The sequence below is a fragment of the Lissotriton helveticus genome, chromosome 4_1 (genome assembly GCF_964261635.1).
Source record: "Lissotriton helveticus chromosome 4_1, aLisHel1.1, whole genome shotgun sequence".
Classification (NCBI taxonomy): domain Eukaryota; kingdom Metazoa; phylum Chordata; class Amphibia; order Caudata; family Salamandridae; genus Lissotriton; species Lissotriton helveticus.
Window position 1 is genome coordinate 1,212,214,491 of NC_136063.1, and position 26,035 is coordinate 1,212,240,525.

General features: G+C 44.7%; 1 protein-coding gene across 2 annotated transcripts in view; it reads right to left on the bottom strand.

The window, feature by feature from the left end:
• Positions 1-26,035, bottom strand: part of PHLPP1 (PH domain and leucine rich repeat protein phosphatase 1) — a 651,577-nt gene that overhangs the window by 209,805 nt on the left and 415,737 nt on the right. For both annotated transcript variants that reach the window (XM_078687772.1, XM_078687773.1), the window contains exon 9: positions 4,356-4,451. In XM_078687772.1, coding sequence (XP_078543898.1) covers positions 4,356-4,451 — 96 coding nt within the window. The remainder of the gene's footprint in view (positions 1-4,355; positions 4,452-26,035) is intronic.

The window sequence follows — 26,035 nt, forward strand, 5'->3', positions numbered from 1 at the left end:
TCGGAGGTCATCCCGTACGGCTTAAAAACACTTCACACACAGGCTCAAAACAAAGACCAACCACTTCCAAACAAACAGCTTACAAGTGTAGCTTGTGATCCATAGGGGTAACCGCTCCGGTCCCGACATATGGATAAAACACTATACAAATGCGACAATCCAACATAAAAGAGTACAGCCCTATTTAAATCAAAACAAGCTCATTAAAATGAGTTGGTGATTTTTACTTACACTATCGGCTCAATCAGAAGAAAAAGTTTTGAAAACTCATCACATATCTTAAAGCATGAATGGAATCAAAATAAAGTGAATCAGACAGGCAAGCCTACCTTTGATATACAAGTGTTCTAAAAATGATTTGAACTGATATGGTGGTGAGTGAGTTCTTTTACCACCTAAATAAAAAGAGGAGTACAATTAACATCTTGGTACAGGGAGTCCCAGAAGAGCGACACAATTAACACCTTGTTCGAGAATCCATGTTAACCCTTCCACCGTCGTTAAAAAAGGTGGCAAAACAGAAGTGCATAAAAGTCTCTAGTGACCCAGATCAATACAGCAGGGTCCAGCACAAGCGAGACGGGGTTACAAATTAACCACCCAAAGTAACCATCAAATTACGAGCCATTGTCTGCAAACTGTTCTATCATGTAACCTCTGGTGGATTTACACAGAGCAGAGAAACTAAATGTCTGTGGATTCCTAAATCCATGAACAAATGCAACACAATTATTTTGCATCAATCTGTTCAGAGGCCCTCGTTAGGGAAACCCTTGATGTGTTTACCACTTGAAGTCTCTAAGCCCAGCGCAAGCACATTCTGTGAGCTAAATAACCGAATTTCCCCTTTAGACACTGAATGGTACAAGAACATTTTAAGACCGCTCAAGATTACAAATTTGTCTTCAGGGAAACTTTACATAGGGCCGATCTCATCTGCATGCTTTTCCCATGAACGATACAGTGAAAACAGAATCAATAAAATATGCCAATAAGCTTTGGCAAAGCCAACAGTTCTCGCTTTTTGGACCTATTCATTTTGTCAATGGTGTGCACCATCAGCAAAAAGCATTTTGCTACTGGGGCCTATGTAAACATATTTTATTGGGCTATTTGTCACCGAAGCAGGCTGTTGCTATCAGCTGAAGATAGCTGCGGTGTCATTTAAAGAAACCACCAGCAGCGGTGGAGGCAATAATGCTGCCCCATTTTATTGGGCTCGATTTCTCATCTTGGAGGAGGAGAAGGCGGCTCTTCTAGCTTCCACCCGGAGAGAGAGAAGGCTCTTTTAAGTCTTCAGACTTTGTTGGGAGCCATTGATCCCATTCTGGACAAGCTCATCTCTGCTGACCGTAAAGCTAAGGATACGGGTAAATGGAGACTGAGCTCAGAGCAGTGGTTTAAACTGAAACATAGAAGTGCTGGTACTCACATCCACAGCACCTGGTTGCTCCAGAGACGTAAAGCACTCTCCCATTACAATTATTGCAGAAGAGTAAGTATTCTCTCCCTTCTAAATTAAAGAAAAGCAAGCCACTCATCTCTTCCCATCCCAAAAAGCATACTGCATTGCCCTGCCCGCAGACTTGCATAGGGGATGACGTCTACCGTCCAGTATGTGGCTGCGGTGGTTATCTAAAAGCCTGAGCCTCTGCTGTCTGCTACCCTCTCTTTCCATGAGGCTGTAGTCTACCGCCGCCCTGAACCCGTGCTTTAAATGAGCTGCTCAGAATGAATAGCACTCGAGTTGAGCCCTGTGGACAGGCAAACAATAGTTCCTCAAAAATAGAAATTCACATTTTGTTCCACTGCTATTAGAATGTAAAATATCACTCGGCTATAAATTCCGATGTGCATTCATTTAATAATTAGTTTTAAAAAAGGCTCCAAAACTCATATTCGCTTTATTTTCAGGTCACGCGCTACCATAATGCTACGCCTCCTTTACTCATCTGTCCAGATGCTTTCTTTTAATTTTGGTTGGTCGGTAACACATTGGCACAACAGTACTCCAGATAGCAGCCACGGCTTTCACTACCTTAATCTCATGCAGGAAGCCCTAAATGGATCAACTACATTCTCAATCACATCAGACCTAACTGTTTCACTTGAAAAACACCTGGCGCTCGTTAGAAGGTGCAATTATAAATGTGCATATTTGGTTCGTTTAGTGATATTACAGTGCGAATAAGGACGCAAGTCTACAGTCAACCCAACGATTGTCTACATTTTCTTACTGTTTGTATAATGCAAAAGTGCTTTTGTCACATCGAGCAACGTTTGGATCTTGCCTAGGGCAAGAGAGAAATGTTTGATCTTTGGTGACAGATGACCTAGCACACTTAACCCTTTCCTTTCTGCTATGAACTGGACAGAACTTATCCAGGATCCAAATGTTGCGCGACATGGCACACTGAGCTGTGAGACCAGAGCTGCCACCCAGAGTCCCAATCCCGTCGCAATAACTGGAATTAATTCTGCTGCTCAGCGCTTTCTTCAAGTCATAGGCTTGTTAGCCCCACTGGCAGCAACACCCTGGGGGGGGCCCTCGGATCTATTTCTATATTCCGGAATTAACTACTATTTGTCCTCTAAGTGGACCTATTCGGATTATCTACACATATTAACCGGAGACCCCGGAGCTTCCACTCTGTGCCTAATTCATATTACCTTAGTCAGATTCTCGTCATTAAGTTTTACAAGTTTCCAGCAAGCTATCCGGTCCGCAGCGCAAGGTGAAAAGGCTTCCAGCACCAATTTTTATTTTTTTAAACAGATTTTATTGATAGATCACATAAAAATCGCAGAGCTCTGTTCCCCAGAGACAACTGCCAATCATGTAGATATACATAACGCATTGCAATCCATAATGTCTTTTATATCAAATGCTATAAAATGAATGCAAATAATCAGGGTCCTTCCATGCTTGCGCTATCTCTTTTGGCGACTGTGAGTCCCAGTAACAATAAATGCCTGTTGTAGAGGTTTCCCCCCACTCCACCCAACACGTGCAACAGTCCCAGGTGCGGCGTGCGGGGGAGCACCCATCCAAGGACCTCATCCAAACCATTCCAAACTCCATTCCAGAACCTGTCCAAGTGGCCACAACTCTACACCGTGTGAAAGAAAGTGCCCTCCTCACATCCACACCTAGTACAGATCGGGGATGCAATGAGGCCCGCCTGCCACAGCCTCCGCCGAGTGAAATATACCCTGTGCAGTTATTTGAATTGGATCAGCCTAAGGCGGACGGAAATGGCCGCTCCTCTGGGGCCCGCTAGAGCCTCATTCCAGTCTTCCTCTTCTAACGCTTCCTGCACCAATCTTTTGACTATGCATTTTCCTTGGTAGATTTGGCACTCCTACCCCAATAACAATACGAGGCGCTCACACACCTTGTCCTGATGATGATCTCAATTTGATGAATTAAAAGATTATATAAATAACTGCATAAAGGAGTCTAAGCATCTTGGAGGTTAGTACTGCTGCAAGTTCGTAATCATTTTCACTTACCACTGCATGTTTCCTTCATGTAATTGTGAGCACCTTATTACATCATATAGAAAAAAAGTTTTTTTTAAATGTATACAATAAATACATTAATTGCATTACAATGTTAAGTACTGTCCTGTGTTTATACTTGCCTTCTGTGTATTATGTACTGTTGGGTACTCAAAAAAATTGCCCATGACCCTTGATGTTTTTAACACTCGAGACCATTTGGCCTTAGAGAATCACAGTTTTATTTCTTTAAAAAAAGTATCGCCCCATGTTCTCGTAAATTGTGGGGTCTCCTTGTTCTATATTATAGACGATATGACAAAAGCAATTTTCCATTATGCAAACAGTAGCAAAACGTCCCTAAACCTATCTCCATATGCAAGTGCAGGGTGCAACCTTTACCATCACAACAGTGAGTTAAAAAATATATGTTACAATTAACAGCAACAAAAAAGGCAATTCATGAAGCTGTGCACTACAGTCTTAAATCCTCATTAAATAATGACTAGAAATTCAGAGTTCTTGCTATGTCCTGCCGCCATTTCATTAATGTCTTATCTGGTTCATCTGTGGATGTGAGAGGTAATGAGCACCAGCGTAGCTTTGCAAAAGTTTTTCACTTGCAACTACTGGAATATCTCAACACCTAAAAAGCTAAAATAGCTTCTCTCCTTCGAAATGAAGACATTTCAAGCATGAGAAAAATTCAACACAAAGATCAGAACAGAAAAAGAAACATCTGATATAACGAAATATTCAGTTACTGGAACAAATAACTCAGAAAACAACAATTTTATTTTCATTCCAGTCTTTGTTTTGTTTCAGATTGTGCAATTTGGACTTGAGAAACTCACCCAGCAGGCAGCTCGCATATCTGATTATGGCTAACATCCAAGACCTCGAGCTTTTTGCTGTCGCATAACCATTCGGGGAGGGTTTCAAGGCGATTCCTGCAGAAACACAAGAACCGAATCATCAAATTTGCTCTGCAGTGGTAAACCTATGGTAAACAAAAACCTCCGGACACAAACATGTCAGCAGGCTGTAAATTCCTTGGGAATAAATCTCTAATTCCTATTGTCTTTTTTGTATTGGAATCCACAACATCAGATGTATATCGGGAGTGTGCCCCGTACGCCAAACCTACCCTCTAGCCCGGGTCAAGCAGAGGAGGCGGGTAGGATTGGCGTACTGGATGCACTCCAGATACCCCGCAGCTGTGCGCAACCCCTGACCCGACCGAGGAGGCATACCGTTTGATTACGTTGGACGATCATTTTAACTATGAACAAGTAGGTACCTCCCTTTTTGTGGGGGGTTCGCTCATAACTATGTTAGTGTGGGGTAGGCTCATTATCTTTTTGGTCTCGAGAAGAGCCACGGATCATTTAGAGACCATAGAGGCGCAAAACTTGTTGACCCATGTTTTACTTCATTAAGTTACACAGAGCAACTTGGGCACTTTAGAACCTTTAAAGTAGCACTGACCTATCTAGGTTTTTTAACGTGGCAGAGGAGTCTATACATTAAAGCTTAATGTGACATCCCTTACTCAGTTTTAACTCACAATCACCCCACCTGGGCACCCTCGCACTCTTCTAATGGTGATAAAACTAAAAGATCTCCGCTAAAGTGACCCTTCAGGGGCAGCCCCGGCCCAACGAGGAGCACCCGCCTGAAGATGAAGCATTACATTCCCAGGGGTGTGTGAGGACAACACAAGACTGTCATGGTTACTGTCCCCAATTTCCTTTTTAAAACCTAGATCTCTCTGTTGTGTCTTTCTCTCTCAGGAACAGTGACCCTCCATTTGATTTGATAGACCAGGGGTCTTCAGCCTTTACTGACATAGGAGCTACTAATATTATTAGTGTTGTATAGTGAGCACATCAGACCAGATTACATTAGTGGTCACCCTATACAACACTGTCAGTGGTGATCACTTCAGTGAATCAGGCAGGGTTGCCAGTAGTAATGCAAAAAAGGACTTATTTACTTAGAATGCCTACAGATGGGTAATACGTAACAGCCGCAGCAGGAAAGCCCCTGGCACCATGGTTATAGTAAGAGTAATAAGCCTCCCCAGCTTCACGTTTTAGGACTCAAATATCAACTTCAAATATATTTTGGAAATTCAGACATTTTTCTCCAAATATACGCTCTAAAAACACACATTATCATTGCGAACAGATGCTTTTTAAATTTGGTATACATATGTTGATTCAACAACGCCTATAATTTAGTAGGCTGGGCTGCACATAGAAGAGCTACTTACAAGTAGCTGGAGAGAGCTACCAGTTGCTCACTAGCTACTGGTTGGAGAAGCCTGGTCTAAACAGTGTAAGATCTTGAAGTGTATTAATTTGTGTATGTACGTGCATTGGATGTCTAAGTTGTGCACAGGCGTATTTCCAGCTTTTATTGCATACTGATTTGCCCAGCTTCATCTTCCATGCCTGCCTAGAGATGTATTTCGATAGTGCCTCGGTGCTGATTAACTCATCATGCAAAAAGGAAAATGTCTTGTCCGCTTCTCCTCTCTGCATTAATTTAGTCAATATTTATACTTCCAGTGAAGGAAATACGGGAATACAGATCACGCTTAGTGTCATAGCTGGTGGTAATGTAGGGTTGACAGTGGTACACCAACCATTTCCCTAAACTGCTTTAAACGGAGAACTATCCCATCTGGAAACTAATCGCCCATCACCTAAATACCCAGCTTATTTAACAGACATACTTTTTTTTCCTAATAATGGTTAAAGTAGTAGGTTATTATCTCTCTCTCCCAAAAGAGAAAACCTCCCACCAGGCACGAACAGTGCTCTATTATACCTACTCCATCTCCAGCATGGTTGGGAAAGAGTATGATCTAGTCAATTTTTTCTCGCCCTTGACGCGTGTCAGCTACTGATTCTAGAACCAATATTTAGAATAATGCACCAAAGCAAACAGAGAATATAAATACGGGTCTGGGATTCCAGATCCCCCTTTATACATAGGCCTTTTGAGCATCTACCTTAATACTCGACTGCCCTCTGCCCAAGATCAACCGAATTCACAGCTGCAGGAGTTGTCTCAAGTACTCTCTTGGGGATCTTTATTGTGATGTTAACAAATAAACGCTTTAGCATGATCACTATTTTAATTATAGATATGTGATCCACAACTGACAGAAGTAGTGTTATCTATCGTCCAACCCATACTAGTAATTCCTCTAATGTTCAACAAAATTCTCTCTCATTAGTTCCCCTGAATCTCTGGTTTTGAAAACTCTAAGATATTTAATTTCCTTGTGTTTCCACTGCTGCAGGTACTCCTCGCCCAAGGGACCATATTATTTATTGAGAGAAATAAGTCCTGGTGCAAGGTTTTCTTCAAGCTACTGAACATAAAAAATAATATTGAGCATGTAAAGTGACACCAGTAGAGACCCTGATCGGACATAGATCTTGCTATGCAAACACACCTGACACAGCCGGCAAAGCCAAAGCGTGATCGATAGAGCAAATATGAGTGAGGGGAGATAGGGGACATCCCTGCCGGGTGCCCTTAACTATGGTGGAATTGCAGCAATTTATGCCATTTACCCTTACTCGGGCAGATGGATAAGTGTACAGCAAATTAATCACACTGAGGAAATATTTCCATAGTCCCATGCGTCTCAATACTTCACCATATATGCCCACTCTAAAACATCAAATGCTTTCAAAGTGTTAAATAATATGACCAAGAGGAGGATCATTAGATCCACATTCTGCAGCACCTTATTCAGAGTTTGTAGATTAAATGCTATTTGTGTGATACAGCTCATTTGTTCTGGCAATACCAATCTTTGAATCAATGGCTGAAGCCACTTCATTATAATGTTGGCAAACATCTTGTTGTCAACGTTTAATAGTGAAAGAGCTCTATTGGAAGTACAACTACTGGGACCACAGCCTGATTTTGATAACACTGCTATAACTGCTCCAACAAGGGGGGGGGGGGGGGTTGTCTTTCACAATTGTCTCATGTAAACCTTCAACAGTCAGGGAGCAAGATTATCAGAGAATGTTGGGTAAACTTCAACCAGGAAGCCACTGGTTCCCAAAGCTTTTCCTCTTGGCAGTACGGCAATTGCTAGCTTCATGTCGTCTTCTGTTAATGGAGAGTTGAACAGTTTGTAGTTCTCTCCCTCAAACCAGGCTAATGCTACGTTACTCAAATTGCTTTAGATTTCCTATGTGTCATATAGCAGACAAGAAATGTATAGCTGTTAATAGTATTGTTTAAACCTTGAGAATGTCTACCAAAGCTGTGTTGATTCTGTTGTCCTCGTCTACTATGCTAGCCGCTGAGATGGACTCCCTATTCGACCTTAACACCCAGGCCAGGGCCTTGTCTTGTCTTGTCTTGTCAATCACCCTCACCAAAAAAACCTGGCCCAACCAAGTTCCCCCTAAATATAGTACATTGCATGCTGCTGTATCACTGAACACTTTCAGCTTCTCCTGTAGCTTAGATGGTAGGGCAGGTTTTTTGTGTTTTTTCACATTCCAGTTCTAATTGTGTTCAGTCTTGTTCTAATGTGTCTGAGCAAGTCCATATCGATCTCAGAATGCCAGCCCCCATAGAGATGCAAATACCTAAAGTAAAAGCTTTAAAAGCCTCCCATAATACTCCTAACTCTGCTACCAATCTTACATTATGTTGAAAATATTCGAATATGCCTATTCATGCTTGAAACCAGAACACTGGGTCCTTTAATTCACATCCCCTTAATTTCTAATTCCATACCCTCTGCGGGGTAACTTGCAGACAAGGTCCATGATAATATGTGCAGCCCACTAATCAAACTAATAAATGATTGTGGGACCAGTCAGATATCTCTATGAGAGCTGACATGATAAACTGAGGAATAAAATGTGAAATCTGTGTCTGTGGGATTCAATAAATCCATGCATCTACCCAACCATATGTTTGCATTATCCTACATAGTGCAATACTAGTTTGTGTTAGAGGTCTCTGGCTTCCAGAGATGTATTATGTTTTGTGGGTAAAACCAAATTAAAAACTGCCCCACACCATAGGGAGATCATATATCTACAGCAGAGGAGCATGAGTTTATCAAAAAAGGCTAGGTTATCTACATTTAAGCAGTACAATTGGTGTGTCATACATATGCCCCAACACCAGGATCCAGTGACCCTCCATGTCTAGACGTCACTCTTGTAAAACAAAATTCACATTTTTCTTTACTTAGATTGCCACATCTCTACAATAAGTGGAATATGAGGAAAATAAGCTGTGACATTCCATTGCTGAGGAAAAACTAGACAGCTGCTGTGGCATTACATGCGTTTTTGTAAGAAAGGCACCATGGCACTCCAAATATGGAAATACTTGGTGTGCCTTCCTTGGACTGTAAATCCCTCTGACATTAAAGCTAATCAGTTTTTGAGTGGGGTTTACATACTAAGCGGCTGTCTAGGGGTTCATATGTGCTAGGTACTGTCACATCAGACATCTCAGTACTATAGTGTAGTTATTGCAAGGTGTCCCACAAACATTAACTTATCACCCCAACTCGTTTCCTTCCTCCCATGTCAGCCCAATTGCTGGTAAATTGCATGGGAGTGCCAGAAAGTGCATGCCAGGCTTGGAAAGTACAAGACCTCCATTACTCGGAGATGCACTATTTGGGCCACATTTAGCCCCTGGCCTTTAAGCCGCTCCATGGATACACTTTTTCTGGGTTATCAGATTCTGGCCACTATCTCGCAGGACTGTTTTATATGCTTTCCAGAGCACTATCTTGGATGTGACTGAACTTTTGTTTTCTGTAAAGTAGAGCTTAGAGTACACCCTCAGCCCAACTGGCACATCCCAGGCTCACAGGTTCCATGTGTTTAGTTTTCAGCCCATCCCCCCACCACAACGCCTCCCCATCTTCACCAAGTGGGGGGAGTGATCTGAGAGGCCTCGGGCCTTGTAGTCTGCCTGCTGCATGGTTCCCACCTCTCCAGCCAAAGGGGTGTATTCGGCTCCAGAGCTCTTACAGGTCTAGAGTAGCAGCAAAACACACATGTGGGGTGAGTTGAGCAGCCAGGCTAGAGGTTCCCATTCTATCTTGCTCTCTTACCATAACATAGTTGAAGTCCCCTCCCACAATGTGTAGCAAAGAGTCTGCGTTAAGCAAAACAGCAGCTAGCTTCTCCAACGTGGAGGCCTGTAGTCAAAGAAGGGGGAGGGGGGGGGATATACAGTGCATACCCAAGACCCCTTCACTTCCACATATCTGCCGGATTGGTCTATCTATTGTTTCATTACTGTAAAGGGCGGATCCTTCCTGAACAGAGTGGCCATCCCCCTGGACTCTGTTATGTGCCCCGAATGTGCAAGCGGGGTGTAAGCGCCTCTCCCAAGGAATCTACACTGTGTCCCCTTAAGATGGGTCTCCTGTAAAAGTATCATATCTGGTTGTATTCATTTAATATATTGGGTCACCAGCCCTTTCTTGACTGTCTCCCAAACCATTCACAATCACATTCCAGGAGAGGACTGGGAGATTCATGTTGTAATATATTGGGAGTACCCATCATGACTCCGTAGATCAGGGCAAAAAGTACGGGGATGGGGTGACTGCGAAACTACCGGCGGCAGTACAGTGTGTTGCATGTAGCCCCCGTCGAGGCCAAGCTCTGGCCGATGTGTCTGCCTTCCCTCCTTGAACTATGGTAACTTCATACCGTTTAATTTGTGTCTGATACTCCCTATACCCCACCCTTAATGGCCCCTGCAAGTGTGTAACCCGATAACTTAACCAAAGAAGAAAATGAGTTACTTACCTGTAACTTCAGTTATCCAGTATTGGCATCTTTCATAGATTCACATGCTTAGAATCATCCCCGCCGCCGAGGTGGAGTCTCGCGGTACAATAAAACATATACATTACAGTCATAATAACATTATACTATAGGTTACAGTAGATAGCCAAGTCACTACATTAGCCTATCTTAGTCCTTTTGCAAAAAGAACCAAACTTGGAAACCAGCCAATCAGGCAGCAACACCCTCTTAGAACCTTCCCCACAGAGAGGCAGACCCTCAGATTTTCGTAAAACAAGTGACAATAAGTATGCCATAAAGATAAGGTAAGCCTCCCAGGGGAGGAGGGTGGGTCACATGTGAATCTATGAAAGATACCATTACTGGATAACTGAAGTTACAGGTAAATAACTTGTTTTCTTATCCAGTATTGGGGTATCTTTCATAGATTCACATGCTTAAAATCAGAATAGCTAGCAGTAAATAATACTCAGATGCATAGTGGATGGTGGGTATCATAAGAAAATCCAAAAGATACCATGTCAAACCAATGCAAAATATACATACATATCTGTATTGTAATGAAGAGTAAGTTATACACATATGCAATAATAGTTATATGCAATAAAGAACTTTACAATAGCAGAAATAATATACTCTTATTATATAGGCTTACCTTATCTAAAAAGGTTTCGTAGCACTGCTTGACCAACTGCTGACTCAGCCTCTGTTGCCAGATCCAGGCAACAATGCCGAGTAAACGTGTGCATACTTTCCAGGTTGCAGCACAGCAAATCTTTTCCAATGACACACCAGCAAACAGTGCCCCTGATGAGGACACTGCCCTGTAGAATGAGCTTTAGGCTTATTTGATAACGGATGTCCGGCCTTGCAATGGCAAAATTGAATAGTGAAAGCAAACCACCTTGAGATAGTACCTTTCGTTACTGCTGATCCTGGCTTATGACCACCATAAAGAAATAACTGGTCTGATTTTCTGATGGACACAGTCCGAGATATTTAGAACTTCAAGCATCTTTTGACATCCAAGGTATGCAAAGATTTTTCCGCCGAGGAAGACGGATTAGGAAAGAAAGTCAGCAATATCACAGGTTCGTTGAGATGGAATGAAGTAGGAACCTTAGGTATGAATGTAGGATTAGTTCTTAAAAGGACAGTCATTGGTAAATATGGTTGTCTTATAGTGAACGCCTGTATTTCACTCACTTGTCGGGAAGAGGTGAGTGCCAATAGGAGAGCTGTCTTCCATGAGAGATATTTTAAATCTGCTTTATGAATGGGTTCAAATGGATGTTTCATCAGTTGCAGTAGCACCAGATTCAGTCTCCATTCCGGAGGAGGAGCTCCAATAGGTGGGAAAGTTCTGAACAGGCCTTTCAGTAACTGTTTAAAGAGACGATTGGAACAAAGTAATGCCGCTCCTGAAGATAGTCTTAATGTAGAAATTGCGGTCAGCTGCAATTTAACAGAAGCAAACATGAGACCAGACTTAGACAATGACAATATATAAGGTAGAACCTTATCAGGAGAACATTCCAGCTGATGTAAATTGTTGCTGCTCCAGCAACAGAATCTCTTCCATTTTAAGGCATAGGTCTGTACGTAGAAGGGGCCCTTGCTCTATTCAGAATGTCTCTGCAGTCTTGAGGTAAATCTTTCTCCTTGAACTCCGAGAATCCAGAAACCAAGCATGGAGCTGCAGTTGGGCTGGATGAGGATGAAGAATCTGGCCTTCGCTCATTGACAACAGATTCGGTATTATTGGAAGGTGAAATGGCTTGCACTTAGAGAGAATGAGAATTTCTGTGAACTAGTGCTGACGTGGCCATTTCGGTGCGATTAGAATCATGCAGCATGGTTCCCTTTTGATCCTGTGCAGAAGTCTCGGGATCAGGGGAAAGGGAGGGAACACGTAAGCAAAAAATTACTGTCCATCTCATCATGAAAGCGTTTCCCCAAGAGCCCTTTTCCAGTTCCCAACTCGCAAAGAAAAGGCACTTCCGATTGGTCCTGGAGGCAAAGAGATCCAGATTCGGCTTGTCCAACTTCCAAAAGACATTTTCCAGAATCATTTGATTAAGTTCCCATTCGTGGCAGGATTTCGTCGTCCTGCTTAGTGTGTCTGCTAAGGTGTTCTGGTCTCCTGGAAGATGTTCCTCCTTGATCGCAATATCGTGCAAGAGAAGCCATTCCCAGATGCTTTGAGCTTCTTGGGACAGAATGTGAGATTTTGAACCCCCTTGCTTGTTTAAATAATGCATGCAAGTGGTGTTGTCGGTTCTGATGAGAACTGTAGACCCTTGAAGTCTTGGCAGAAAAGACTGTAGAGCCAGAAAAATGGCTCGACGATCCAGAAAGTTGATGTGCATCTTTGCCATTGCTGCAGACCATCTTCCCCTTATGCAGAGATCCTGAAGATGCGCACCCCAACCTTCTAGGGAGGCATCTGTTGTGAGGATGAAATCCGGTACTGGAGGTTGAAAACTGAGCCCTACTGAGGCATTTTTGGAAAACCTCCACCAAGAAAGAGTTTCTTTCATAACTGGAGTTACTTGGACTAGGTCGTCGAACAAACCAGAGATTTGGAGCCACTGATTGTCCAGCTCCTCTTGAATTGGTCTAATTTTCAGCCGCGTGGGAGGCACTAGCATAATCACTGATGACAAAATCCCCAGAAAAGATTTGATAATTCTCCCTGAAGCGAACTTTCTTTTTAGGAGGTCTGATGCCAGAGAGACGAGGCGAGATAGACTTTCTTTGGACAAGAATGCTTTGTCTTGAACAGTATCCAGTTTTGCCCCCAGAAACTGAATTGCTTGGGAAGGATAGAGGCTTGACTTCTGGACGTTTAGGGAGAGTCCTAGAGAGTGAAAAACGTTCTGGCATTTTGCTGTTGCGAGAGAAGCCTGACGAAAGGACGGAGTCTTTATCAGCCAGTTGTCCAGATATTGGAATAATTGGATGCCTTGTAGCCTGAGATGAGCTGCTACCGGAGCTAGAAATTTGGTGAAAACTCTTGGAGCTGAGCGTAGGCCAAATGGGAGAAAATTTGAATTGGAAATGTGCACCTCCCACAGTGAATCTTAGGAACTGTCGATGTTTGGGATGAATTGGGATGTGGAAATACGCATCTTGAAGATCTAACGTTGTCAAAGTCCGCATGATCCAGAAGCTGGAGGATTTCCTGGAGTGTTACCATGCGAAAGGACTTTTTCTGAAGGGATTTGTTCAGCATTCTCAAATACAAGATTGGTCTCGATTTCCCAGATTTTTTCTTTATCAGGAAAAAGCGAGAATAAAATCCCTTTCCCGCTTGAGAGCGTGGCACCTTCTCTATCGCTCCCTTCGACAATATGTCTCTCACCTCCTTTCTGAGCAGAGCAAGATGCGGTGGGTTTTTCCTCAGAGGTGAATGAGGAGGGGGAAAATTGGTGAATTCCAGGGTGTGCCCAAATCTGAATATATCCAAAACCCACTTGTCTGTGGTGATCTTTCTCCAATTTTTAAGATGCTGGGAAATTCTCGGAATTGTGTATACTTGTGGCATATCTGGTGCAGGTGCCATGAGATTGTCACTGTTTTGTAGCAGAATCTCTACCTTGAGGTTGACGTCTTCTGCTCTGTTGCTTATAAGCAGCCGCTTGGGTATTGGTATCCATAACGACCCTTGCCACCTTGTTGCTGGTACTTCTGGTATCCTCCACGAAAGGAGTATGAGACTCTGCCCCTTGCTCCTCGAAAAGGTGTTTTTCTATACTGTAAGGTACCCAACACCCTAGCAGTATCAGTGTCCTTTTTTTATTTCCTGCAATGCCTCATGTATATGTTTGCCAAATAACAAATCTCCGTCAAAGGGCATGTCCAGAATTTTCGTTTGGGCCTCAGGGCGAAAGTTAGTGGATTTCAGCCAGCCCTGACGTCCAAGGGTAGCTGCTCCGGCAAGTTGGCGAAACCCCAAAGAAGCCATATCCATAGAGATATCAATAATCTCAGAAGGAGCTCTTTTGCCCTCCAGGAGAATTTTCCTCACTTCTATTTTATCATCAGGCAGATACTCTATATAAGGTGAAACGTCCGACCATAATTGCCGATCGGATCTGCCTAAAATTGCTAAACAATTCGTGGCCCGAACTGTAGCGCCCGCCATGGTGGTAAAGAGTTTGCCAATGTTGTCTAGGCGCCTACCATCTTTGTCTGGTGGAGCCGTTATTGGGGCAGAAGGATTCCGAGACTTCCTCTGTGCCGCCTGAGAGATGACGGAGTCTGGTCTAGGGTGACCTGAGAGGCAGGCAGGAGCATCATCTGGCGCCTTGTATTTCTTGATGATCCTAGGGAGGATCGCAGGAATTGAAAACTGAGTCTTCATTATCTTCACCCCTTCTTCCCAGATATGATCGATTTTCTGCCCTGGTCCTTAAAATCATACAGAAAACATTCTGTCTTCTGAACTGGCATTGATAGAGGGAATCTAGAGGCTGCCCTTTCCTTCTTCAGGCACCGTGTCCAAGTCATCATCCTGAAGGAATTATGAAGCTAGGGCTACCTGGGGCTCTGAGACAGGCGTAGCAGGGGTCACACGCTGCACAGCTGCAGGCGCAGGGTCTCTTTCCGGGACTGTTACTGGAGGAAAACAAGCATAGTCCCTCAACATTGCTATAAGGTCTTGCATTAAAGCAGAAGGCATCTGAACCATAGGTTCTCGGTGAAATGATTCTTGAGGTCCTCTTAAAGACTCACAGGGTTCATAATATTCCTCCTCGTCATCATCCTCCTGATATTTTATCCGGAGTTGAGAAGGGTCATGCGCTGGACCGAAGGGGTCTTCATCACCCGACTTCTCCAATTAATGACTAGGAGGTAAAGGTGAAATATGTGACACATCCTGGTAAAATTGCCTTGTAGATGTTAATTTGGAGCTTAAAACTGGTGTCTCAGAGTGAGATTTCTTCACGGTCTTACTCTGTCTCTCAGGTGGATCTCCAGATCTATAGCTCTTCTTGGCCAGAGGGTTGGACACCTGATGACTCACACTGCCTTCATCTCCAGATACCACATCAGATGAAGCCTTCAACTTCTCCAGCCAAACCAAAAGCCATCCTGCTCTGTCCTTCAAGGTCTTGGCAGGAAAGGTTCTACAGATCCTGCAATCCTTGACCTTGTGAGCTGGGTAAAGGCAGTAAATACATTCTTTATGTGGATCCTCAAAGTGTAACCTCTTCTTCCCACATGAAGAACAAGGCAGGAACAAGCTTTTCTTTGAAGAATCAGACATCTTTTCACACAATGAAGTAAAAGTTAAGGAAAAAACTGAGCAGAGCTCAGGGAGACTCCCTGTCACACGAGGTGCAGTAGAAAATCTGAGGGTTTGCCTCTCTGTGGGGAAGGTTCTAAGAGGGTGTTGCTGCCTGATTGGCTGGTTTCCAAGTTGTGGTTCTTTTTGCAAAAGGACCAAGATAGGCTAATGTAGTGACTTTGCTATCTACTGTAGCCTATAGTATAATGTTATTATGACTGTAATGTATATGTTTTATTGTACCGCGAGACTCCCACCTCGTCGGCGGGGATGATTCTAAGCATGTGAAAGATACCCCAATACTAGATAACTACTCTACAATGTCATGCAACCTGAACCAACCTCCTCCATACGCGGGGGTTCTGTACTTGCGATTGTAAAGTTGTCCGCTTTAACTCTGAGAGGTTCATATTTGGACAAGGAGAATCTCTCTTACTATTACAAAAACATGAAAAGGGGCATCCCCAGTAGATGAGAACAACAAATATAGAATCAACCAAAAGCAACCACAGAACAGCTGTATTTACTTTGAAAAATATTTTTTTTTATATAATCATTTTTGATAGAATTCTCATAACAAACAGAAAAATTCATTTTGATCAACTTCTTAGACATAAAATTTCATTTGGTTATATAGAAAGAGAAAAACATCAGCCCAAGAAAACTAATAAGGCAATAAAAACATGACACACAATTCAGTCATTCTATCAATCAACCACAAACTCACTATCACACGAAACATACATTCATACTCAATCGGAGCATCATTTCATCAAACAGTTAAGGGAAAGCGCCGACGCGCTTTTTGGAAAAAAGAATTATTTAGGAAATTCCTTCATCAGGGCGCATATCATCAATCCATTGAACTGCACGATCTTTTGAGACCCAATTTTGTAACAAATTCAGTGTGATAGCCCCTTTTCATGTTTTTGTAATACTTATCTTCCCTGGTGGGTTGCTCCCCTTGCCTCTATTTGGTGTAGGCTTACAGGGTCCCTCTACTGTTCTTTGCAAGGAGAATCTCTCTCCAGAGCCCCATTTCTGGTCATAAGCACCACGATTATGATGCCCCTGTTAGTCCAGATGCTGTGACGTCCGAGAATGGGACCTTGGGTTCATGTCCTAAGTTGGTAATGGCGACCGTCAGGGGGTGTAGGGTCTCTGTCTCAGTCCCCTAGTCATCACCTGTGTATTCGTATGTGGACCCCTCCTCTGGAGTGGCCGTCTTGCTTTTTTTAGTCAGTTCACCCTGTCTCCCTCCAAATTAGAGGAGGCCTCCTGTTGCCTCCCAGGTCGCTGCCTCGCCATGGTCTATCTTCTTCCCCTCTTCTCTGTGAACGCCCTGCACTCCTTCGAGGCCGTTGTCTATCTCTGGGTCGAGCCCATTCTCCACAGATAGGGCGCGGGGCAGGTTCTCCTCCTCCACTCCTCTGCAGCCTAGGACGTCCCTCCAACCACTCCCAAGCTTCCTCGGGTGTTTAAAAACAACGCAATTTCCCTTGAAATAGGGATTTCAGCTTAGCGAGGAATAGTAGTATTTATTGTAACTGGAGACTCTGCAGTTTGGCTTTCAGAGTCAAATGTACACCTTTTCCGTTGAACTTCCTGAGTGTAATCTGGGAAGTTCACGATCTTGATGTTTTCATGGTGTACTTTCCCCTTTTTGGATACTTCAGTGAGTATCACAGTAGTGTCCTTGAAGTTCAGGGTGCGAGCTATCATCAGCCTTGGAGGGACCTCTAACCCCCAAAGCACAAAGCACCTGCCCAATAACAAAAAAATTATAAGAGCTTGTCCTAGGGCAAGATATTTTGCAGCCCTCCCCCCGATTTAAGAACCGTGCCACACTCTAGCCCTCAACCTTTATCTGGGAACCCCACAAATCTAAGATTGTTTCAGAGGGTACGCTTTTCAGCACCTTTCAGTCTCTACAACACATCCTTCCTTAGAAGTAGCTCAAGCCTCTTTGCAGAGACCCTGAACTGCATTCTCCAGCTCAAGATCCTGGTTTCTGGCAAACTGACCCTCTCCACTAAGGTGTGGAGATACTGATGCAGGAGGGAGACCTTTGAGCGCACCTCACCCACTCTCCCCTCCAGGACCTCTTGGGAAGACTGGAGAGCCAGAAGGGCTGCATTATCAGGTATTGTATGTGGAGCATTGTCCATCAGTGGTGTTACTACCTTAACATAGCAGGCAATTCTCCCCTGGCATGGAGGGGGGACTTTGGTTCTTTGTTGCAGGCCAGTTCTCACTGGACGTTCGCCCCATATGCCCATATTCGGTCAAGCCTGCTTGTAGTGGGGCTATACTGCGGCTAAGTTTCACAGGGGGGAAGAGACTGACATGGTTAGTCTCCGCTGTACCTCAAGGTAGGAGTGGGGGGCGGCAGCCCTCTTATTAACTCATCTCACACATCGTGGCGGCAGAGGCCCTGCGGCTGCTCCCCACCCAGCACGGGCAGGAGATCCTGGGCTCACCTGCTAGAGAGTGTGGGATGGGTCTGATTGCCTCCGTGCTGCAGAATGGCCGAGGCGTTACTGGTGTGGGGTCATCAGCAATCACCAATGTCGCAGCTTACCTGATGAGGGTCATACATGTCAGGGGAAGGGGCCAGATGCATCAAGACTTCAGTGCCTGTACCCAGGGACCAGCAACCACCTCCGGCGTGATTCCGCCGGCGAGCTCGGGCCAGTGGACAAAGCAGTCGTGCCCAATCGGCAGCGCCTGCTCACGGCCAGAATTACGGCATGCCAGAGTGGCAGCGTCTATTCAGAGCCTCTTCTGGCCTAGATCTGTTCCTCCAGGAGATGCCCAATGCACTGCTGCACAGCTGTGCGGGGCCTTCACCTTGTGTCTCGCCTCCAGGGGCCTCAGCCAGACTGCTTTCTGCAGAGGCTACAGTTGCTTTCCGGTGCTTAGTCAGCCAGTCGCCGTGTCACACATCTGCGGCCTCCATGACAGAGGGATAAAGGGGCTCATTATGCTGCAGCAGTTGTGGGACTGTTTAGGATTCTGAAGTATTATATATGGTCCCAGATCAGAGTTATCTCAAGAATTGTCCGACCCCAGAGCAGTCTTGGCTATGGCCCGGTCTCCTTTCCAGTTTCGATTGGAACTGCTGTTGATGCTGATGTACAGGGCCAGATCTATTGCGGAATACATGTCATATAGATATTCCTCACTTGCAGCTTTACTGTCTTTTCCTGCTGGTAGCTGATCTGGCTACAGGGCGGTTTTCCCCGCTGAGTAGACCTGTTTTCCCCGCTGAGCGTCTTTATCAGTGGCATTCTCCAGCAGCAGGTGCTGGAATGTTTGTATTGTGCGGATGTCCTTCGCTGTATGTATAACTCTGCGCAGCCCATCCATTTAGTAAAACGAGCTGCTGCCGGCGGATCGATTCAGGCCCTGGAAATACTGGACATTTAGTCTTTACTCCTTGCTGAATAGGATCCCTTTCCCCCCCTGATTTCGAATAACTAGCTCGGCCATTGTGTGTATTTTGCAAATCAGGACCCGTTCTGGGTTTCGACATTTCTTCATTGTTTCCCTACCGAGCCACTGCTGCCGTTTCTCGCACGCTCATCCTGAAGTCCAGGCATGTCCCACGGCCACTGTTTTTTGATATATATACGCCCTGAGGAAGGTGAGACCCATATTGGGGTCTAACACTGAAATACGCGTCAGCGTTGAAGCATCTTCGTGGACCTCAATTGTCTATTGTTGTCTCTTAATCCCCCCCCCCCAAGACTCATTTTTGAAAATGTTAATTTTATGGATCATCTGATCATACATTGTTGTTTCTCCATTGGTATCTGTTACATCTAATGTTTATGTTGTCCTTGACAAAAAATGTTCTCTGCTCTTTAATGGACATTTATTGATGTTAGTCTAGTGTGGGGATTGGTCCACTCGTTTTTCATATGTGAATTATTTATTGTTGGATTTCTGAACTCCAGGACGTATGAGTATGTGTGGGTATGAATTTGGATGTCTGAATGGCTGAGTGTGTGTGTGGGGTGTGCTCTGTTTTTATTATGTTTCTATTTAAAAATTAAATCTCTTGAATTGACAAAAAAAATTGATAAGTTTTGATACTTCAATCTTGGTGTGTTCATGTCAGTAGCCCAGCATTTCAGATGACTGTAAAATTGTGACGTATTGCACATTATTGTTTATAACAGGTAGAGAATGTTTCTTTTGAGCAGTTTGCCGATTTCCCATTTTTCTCTACCTACATTTTGCCTAAGGGCCCCCTCTATATGAGTGGCTTTCCGGTGCTTAGTCAGCTAGTCGCCGTGTCACACATCAGCGGCCTCCATGATCATTATGCTGCGGCAGTTGTGGGGCTGTTTAGGGTTCTGAAGTATTATATATGGGCCCAAATCGGAGTTCTCTCAAGAATTGTCCGACCCCATAGCCGTCTTGGCTATGCCCCGGTCTACTTTCTAGTTTCGATCGGAACTAATGTTGATGCTGATGTACAGGGCCAGATCTACTGCTGAATAAATCTCATACTAGATATTCCTCACTCGCATCTTTACTGTCTTTTAGTACAGGACAATATCAGTAAAGAAAGCACTCCATCCAAGGCCCAAGGTCACTTGCTGCTAGAAAAAGTGATGTTTACAACTTCATTTGGAGTAGACCAAAGTAAAAAAAAAACAATGCAGAATACACCAAGATTCCAACCAAGCAACCAAAGCACAGAACTACTTGGCATTCACCTTATTTAAAATCACTTTGATCAACGCAAAGGTATCTTCAGCCAAACTATCCTGTTGGAATGAGTCACATTTCAGTTGTCTGAGGTACTTAAAAGATCTAGTTTCACAATGACCGTTTATATTGTGCTTACATCAAATCTAGCATAGTGTAATATGATGAAGCCTGTCATTGCATTCCCATCATATGGCATGAGATTAACGGAAGGCTTAAGGGACAGGGGTTAAAGCAAGCAACCATTAATCAAGCTGTACACAAGTTTGTCCTGCAAACCTTTTCACCTTGTCGTTATACAGAAGATAACCAAGCATACAGCTCAATCAGTTTGATTAGATCACTGGCTAAAAAGTCAAAAGTATAAATTCATCAGAACCTCTTGGATCTAATTGACTTTGGCAACAATCAAAACAATGATAGGATTCCATTACAGGAAAGGTTCTCGAAGTATATGTAAGAATTCATTAACATGTATCAACTCAAGAAGGACAGCTGTTCCCAAACAGATTTCTCACATATATCCCTTTTCACACCAATGTGAAAGATGAGAGCACATGGCAAAGCACATCAGCAGTACAAATTGGGGAGGCGTAGCTTCCTTAAATTATCAACACATGTCTTTGTGTTCAGTTCTGTGATCTGATAGTGTCTTGCATGGAAGTTCAGGAATAGTGGTCAATGAAACAGGCAGAGGTAAAATATGCACACTTTACTGGTCAAGTAACAGAAAGACAATTTTAAAGTCTCAAGCACCGGGCTGGGGCTACCAAATACAGCACACAGACCAACTGTAACTAAACTGTGAATAATTGAAAGCTGTGGAAGTTGTCTTAGGAGTAGTCTCTGAGTGATCACACCCTTGCAAACCATTAACTGCAATGAGGCACTACTTCAAATACAGCAAAGAGGTCAGATCCACTCCTAGATTGTGTCTTTTTCTCTAAAATTACAAGAATGTCATCAAGGAAAAGGAGTATGTGGCCCACCATATCTGCACTTCGAACAAAAAATTGGTATGTCTTGTACACATATGCCTTATTTTGGAACAGCAAAGGGGAATCATAATTCACGAAAAAGAAGGACTTGGACACCAGGCCATACAAATTGATTCAACCTTCCAATCTCCGATCAAATACCCTTGTGGTACACCAGTAAACACAACCTATAGAACGAATCATAATGGAAATTTGACTAATTTTGTAAGCAGAGGAAATAGGCCAAATTAACCTTCATGGATTACCAAGAAAGTAAGTAGTGGTAGACAAGCAGCATAAAGGCTTACTCTTCCTGAACCTCCGCTCATCACTGGTGTACCTGAATGTCACCACATATGAAATTTGTTCAGGAGCACAGTGTAGATGTCTAAAGCAAAGTTTCCCAGATTGGTTCTGAAAGACCCTCGCTCAGATGTTAGCTTAGAAGACATGGGTACCCCCACTTTTTGCTGGTGTTATTCTGTTTTCTGACTAGTCTGACTGGGATCCTGCTAATCAGGACCCCAGTCTCTGTGCTTCCTCCATAAATTGCACCATAGTGAGTACTTGGGTACCCCCCAGATTGGCTACTGGTGTACCCTTGTAGTCCCTAGTATATGGTACTAAGGTACCTAGGGCATAGATAAACCAGGGGTCTCGCAGGGGTGAAGCATGTGTTATGCCAAACATGGGAGACCACTTAAATTCTGACTACAGGCCTGCCATTGCAGACTGTGTAAACTTGTGCTAGCACCACTTAAGACAGATATAAGGTTTCTTATATCTGAGGTCACTACACTTGAAAACTATAAGTCACCCCTATGGCAGGCCTTTCAATCCTGAAGGCAGGGTGCTTGGTTATAAGTGTGAGGGTGCACCTACATGAGCAGGACACCCGTGCAATCCCCGGACTTCATTCTTCAGACGTTGTAAGTGCATCAGCCATTACGATACATATAGTGCCATAAGTCATTACACAATGGCCAACTATAAACTGGCTGTAACGAACACTGGCATGTTTGGTATCAAATATGTTGAAATCAAACCCAAAAACAGTAAACGGTGTTGGAGGTATGATTCCATGCACTGTGGGACTCCTCCAGAAAGCCCCTGTGCTCCTGCTACTAGCATTCCAGAGTCTGACAGCAAGCTAGGGCTGCTGCCAACCACAGACACGATTCTGCCCTCCTGCTGCTGAGCCAAGCACAAGCAGGGGAAGGTAGGACAATGTGACCATCTCCCAGACAGGACTAAGTTTAGTGGGCTGGGGGACGCTTGCCAGCGCCACTAGACTGCTTTGAAGGGCATATTTGGTGCCCTCCTTGCATATTCTAGTTGGAACCAGTTCAGGGAGCCGTTTGCTCCCGCTCTGGCATAAACTGGACAAAGGACATGGGAGTATCCTCCACGCTGTCCAGTCCCTCCAATGGGAGGGACCCACGAATCGTCCCCAACCCTTTCCTTATGGTACACCAGGGCGTACCCGAGGGTGGGTCTTCAGATTCGTTGTGGGACAAGATTCAGGTCCAAAACCACTTCATCTTCAACTGTCTGGGCACTTTGGACTTCACTTTGGGAACCGAGACTGCATCTGGAAGACTCCTGCTGGTCCTGGTCCTGGTCCTGGTCTTGTCCTGACATTCTTCTGCATAGTTTGTCCTGTGCTCCATACAAGTTCTTCTACAGTCCTGTGGGCATCCAAGACACCCAAAGGAATCTCCCTTGGAGTGAAGGAGTTACTCCCCTGCATCTGAAGGCACCGCAATAAAGCTGCTTGGTCTGCTGCTCCTAATGTACCACGGACTCTGAAAGTCTCAGCAACACAGTTGGTGCTTGTACAACTAACTCGAGGCCTGCTTTGTCTTCTCAGCAAGTGTGAAGTCTGTATCCCTCGTCGGAACCGCTGAAGCAGTACCCCAGAGCTGCACCGCTAAGGGTCACCATCAACTCTCCTGCATCTTCCGACATCAGTGGGCATTCGTCTTCCGTGCCTCCTGGTCACTTCTGAGTGGCATAGACTCTGTACCCTCTGCTTTCAGGGACCTCTCTTCCTGAATCCACCATTGGATGCCACCGGACTCTTTCACCTTTGCCAGCGTTTTCTTTTATCAAGTCTTCCATTTTGGTCTATGGAGGTTCCCGACGTCACTTCGCACATATACACCCAATTTCCTTGGTGTAGGTATTCTGGTTCCCGGGGTATCCCTGGGAGGGGTGACTCTCCAATCTTCCATTGGGTTTCTTCAGGGTCCTCTGAGAAAAGTCCTTCTTGAAGACTGCAACCGAAACTTCCCTATTGACTTGTAAAGTGCACGTGGTCGTGTTTCCACTCCGCATACAGCCTTCGTGGGGTTCCTGGGTACTTACATTGGGTGGTTCCTTGGGTCCCAGGCTCTTCTAAGTGTCCTGGGTCCAGTCTCGACTTTGATCGTGGGTCGCATACCACTTTATTAGTATATGGTTTGGTCTCCCCCTGGAGACCACTTTGTATTTGTGCTACTCACTTGAGATTAAATGAGTTATAAGCTTGAATCAGTCTTAATGTTGCAACGGTTGTCATTAGCGGTAAATACAACACCGCTAGACTAATGTTTGAGCAGGCAATGTACGACATTCAGAGGGTGTCCGAGAACCCCTGATGGTGGAGAAAATTCTTTAATGAACTGACAACTGCCATGGTCTACATCTCAGATTTTCTCAACCAGCCAAGGACAGCTGTACATTCAATTGATATACAGATTGACAATCATCAATGACAGGGTTTTGGTTTAAGACCACATCCAGGATACATGTCTGATAAGTCTCTGAGGACACTCAAAACTAAGAGATATCTGAATATTCCACTATGAATAACTTTCAAGTAGTATTAAGCCATTAGGCTGTAGTCCCGGCACAGCTTTCCAAACTTTTCATGTTGGTGACACCTTTTTGTGAAAAAAATTTCAGGGACACGGTAACGTGAGGAAGCACAGCGAGCGAGCCCGAACCACCTATGGTGGGTTCGGGCCCCACACACACATACCCCACCCCACACACACACCCCACACCCCCACACACACACCCCACACCCCCCCACACAACCCCCCACACGCAACCTCCCACAGACACACCACCCCACACACACACCCCACAACCCCCCCCACACACAACCCCACCCACACACCCCACACACACCCCACACCTCCCCACACCCCACACACACCCCACGCACACCCCACACACAACCCCACACACACATCCATACACCCCACATACACCCCACCCCACACAACCCCCCACACACACCCCACACACCACCCCACAGACACACCACCCCACAGACACACCACCCCACACACACCACCCCACAGACACACCACCCCACAGACACACCACCCAACACACACCACCCCACAGACACACCACCCCACACACACAACCCCACACACACAACCCCACACCCCACACCCCCCCCACACACCCCACACACAACCAAACACACACCCCCCACACACACACACCGGGGCCGGTTTGTTACTGGGGGCCGGGTTTGCAGCTGTGCTGCAATATTGCATCCCAGGTTACAAAAGCAGCATACAAGCGTTTCCAGCCTGCCAGGGCAGGCAGTGCTTCCCCAGAGGCCAGGCAGCCAGCCAACCCAAAATATGAATTTTTGTGACCTTGATGCTAGTTGAGCCTTGCCCACCAGATGGCAGAACGAGCAAATAAATCAGCGTTACGCATTTTGTTGCAAAGGAACTAAACTAGGGCCAGATTTACAAAGCTGTTTTGCCTTTGCCAACTCTGCGACCTACAAAATCAAAGGGTTTGTTTGCAGAACGGCTTTTAGCCATCATCTTACCCCTTTTTGAGAATCAGTAAAGCCGTTTCTAATTGCACTGTGCGTTTACGGACTCATACCTATACTGCCAATTGCAACGAGGTTTATCAATAGTTTGTGAGCACAAACGTAGTTGCAATTCCATTAAAAAGTTACTAACTCCTTAAAGGAGGTGGGCCCCCAATTAACCTAAAGTCTCTGAATGTATGGTCTCAGGTCCCCTCACCACTACTAGGGCTGCCACCTGTCTCACGGATAAATACCAGACATATGTTTCTTTTTTTAAGATTCTGCAAAGGTGAGGACACGATACCTGGACTTAACTTTATATAAAATCGTCTGTGTTCATTTTCACATGGCCTTTTTGTTTTGTTGTTTAATTTAATGATCAGTCAGGAATCACCAAGGCAGCTGTAGAGCACTTTTTAAAGAGCTTTCTTTATATAGTTACTGTTTTATGTGGCAAATACTGGTTTTGTGTGATTTTATGAATCCATGTATTGGCTAGGACATTAAAATATTGCTCATGCTAATAAAAAAATGCTAAGTAGCAAGTGCAACCCAAGTGGGGGCCGAAACTCCCCCCCCCCCCATTGGCATCACAGGGCTTCAGCCCCCACTCAATCCTCCCCCCCGTTGTGTGTGGCAACCCGGGCCCGCTCATAGCCGCACCCGAGCACTTCACAGGTCGTTAAAGACCTTGTGCATGTTAATGGGGCTTTGTAGTTGTTTCACCCCTTCTAAGAGCCCCTGCAGCCCCACTCTGCCGATTGCCGGCAGAAGTCATCTCATCCCGCGACACACCTACGGCTGGGGCGCGACACAGTAATGTGTCGCGCCACACAGTTTGGAAAGCTGTGCGTGCCTTAAGGAGCATGACGAGGTCTCAGAGTGT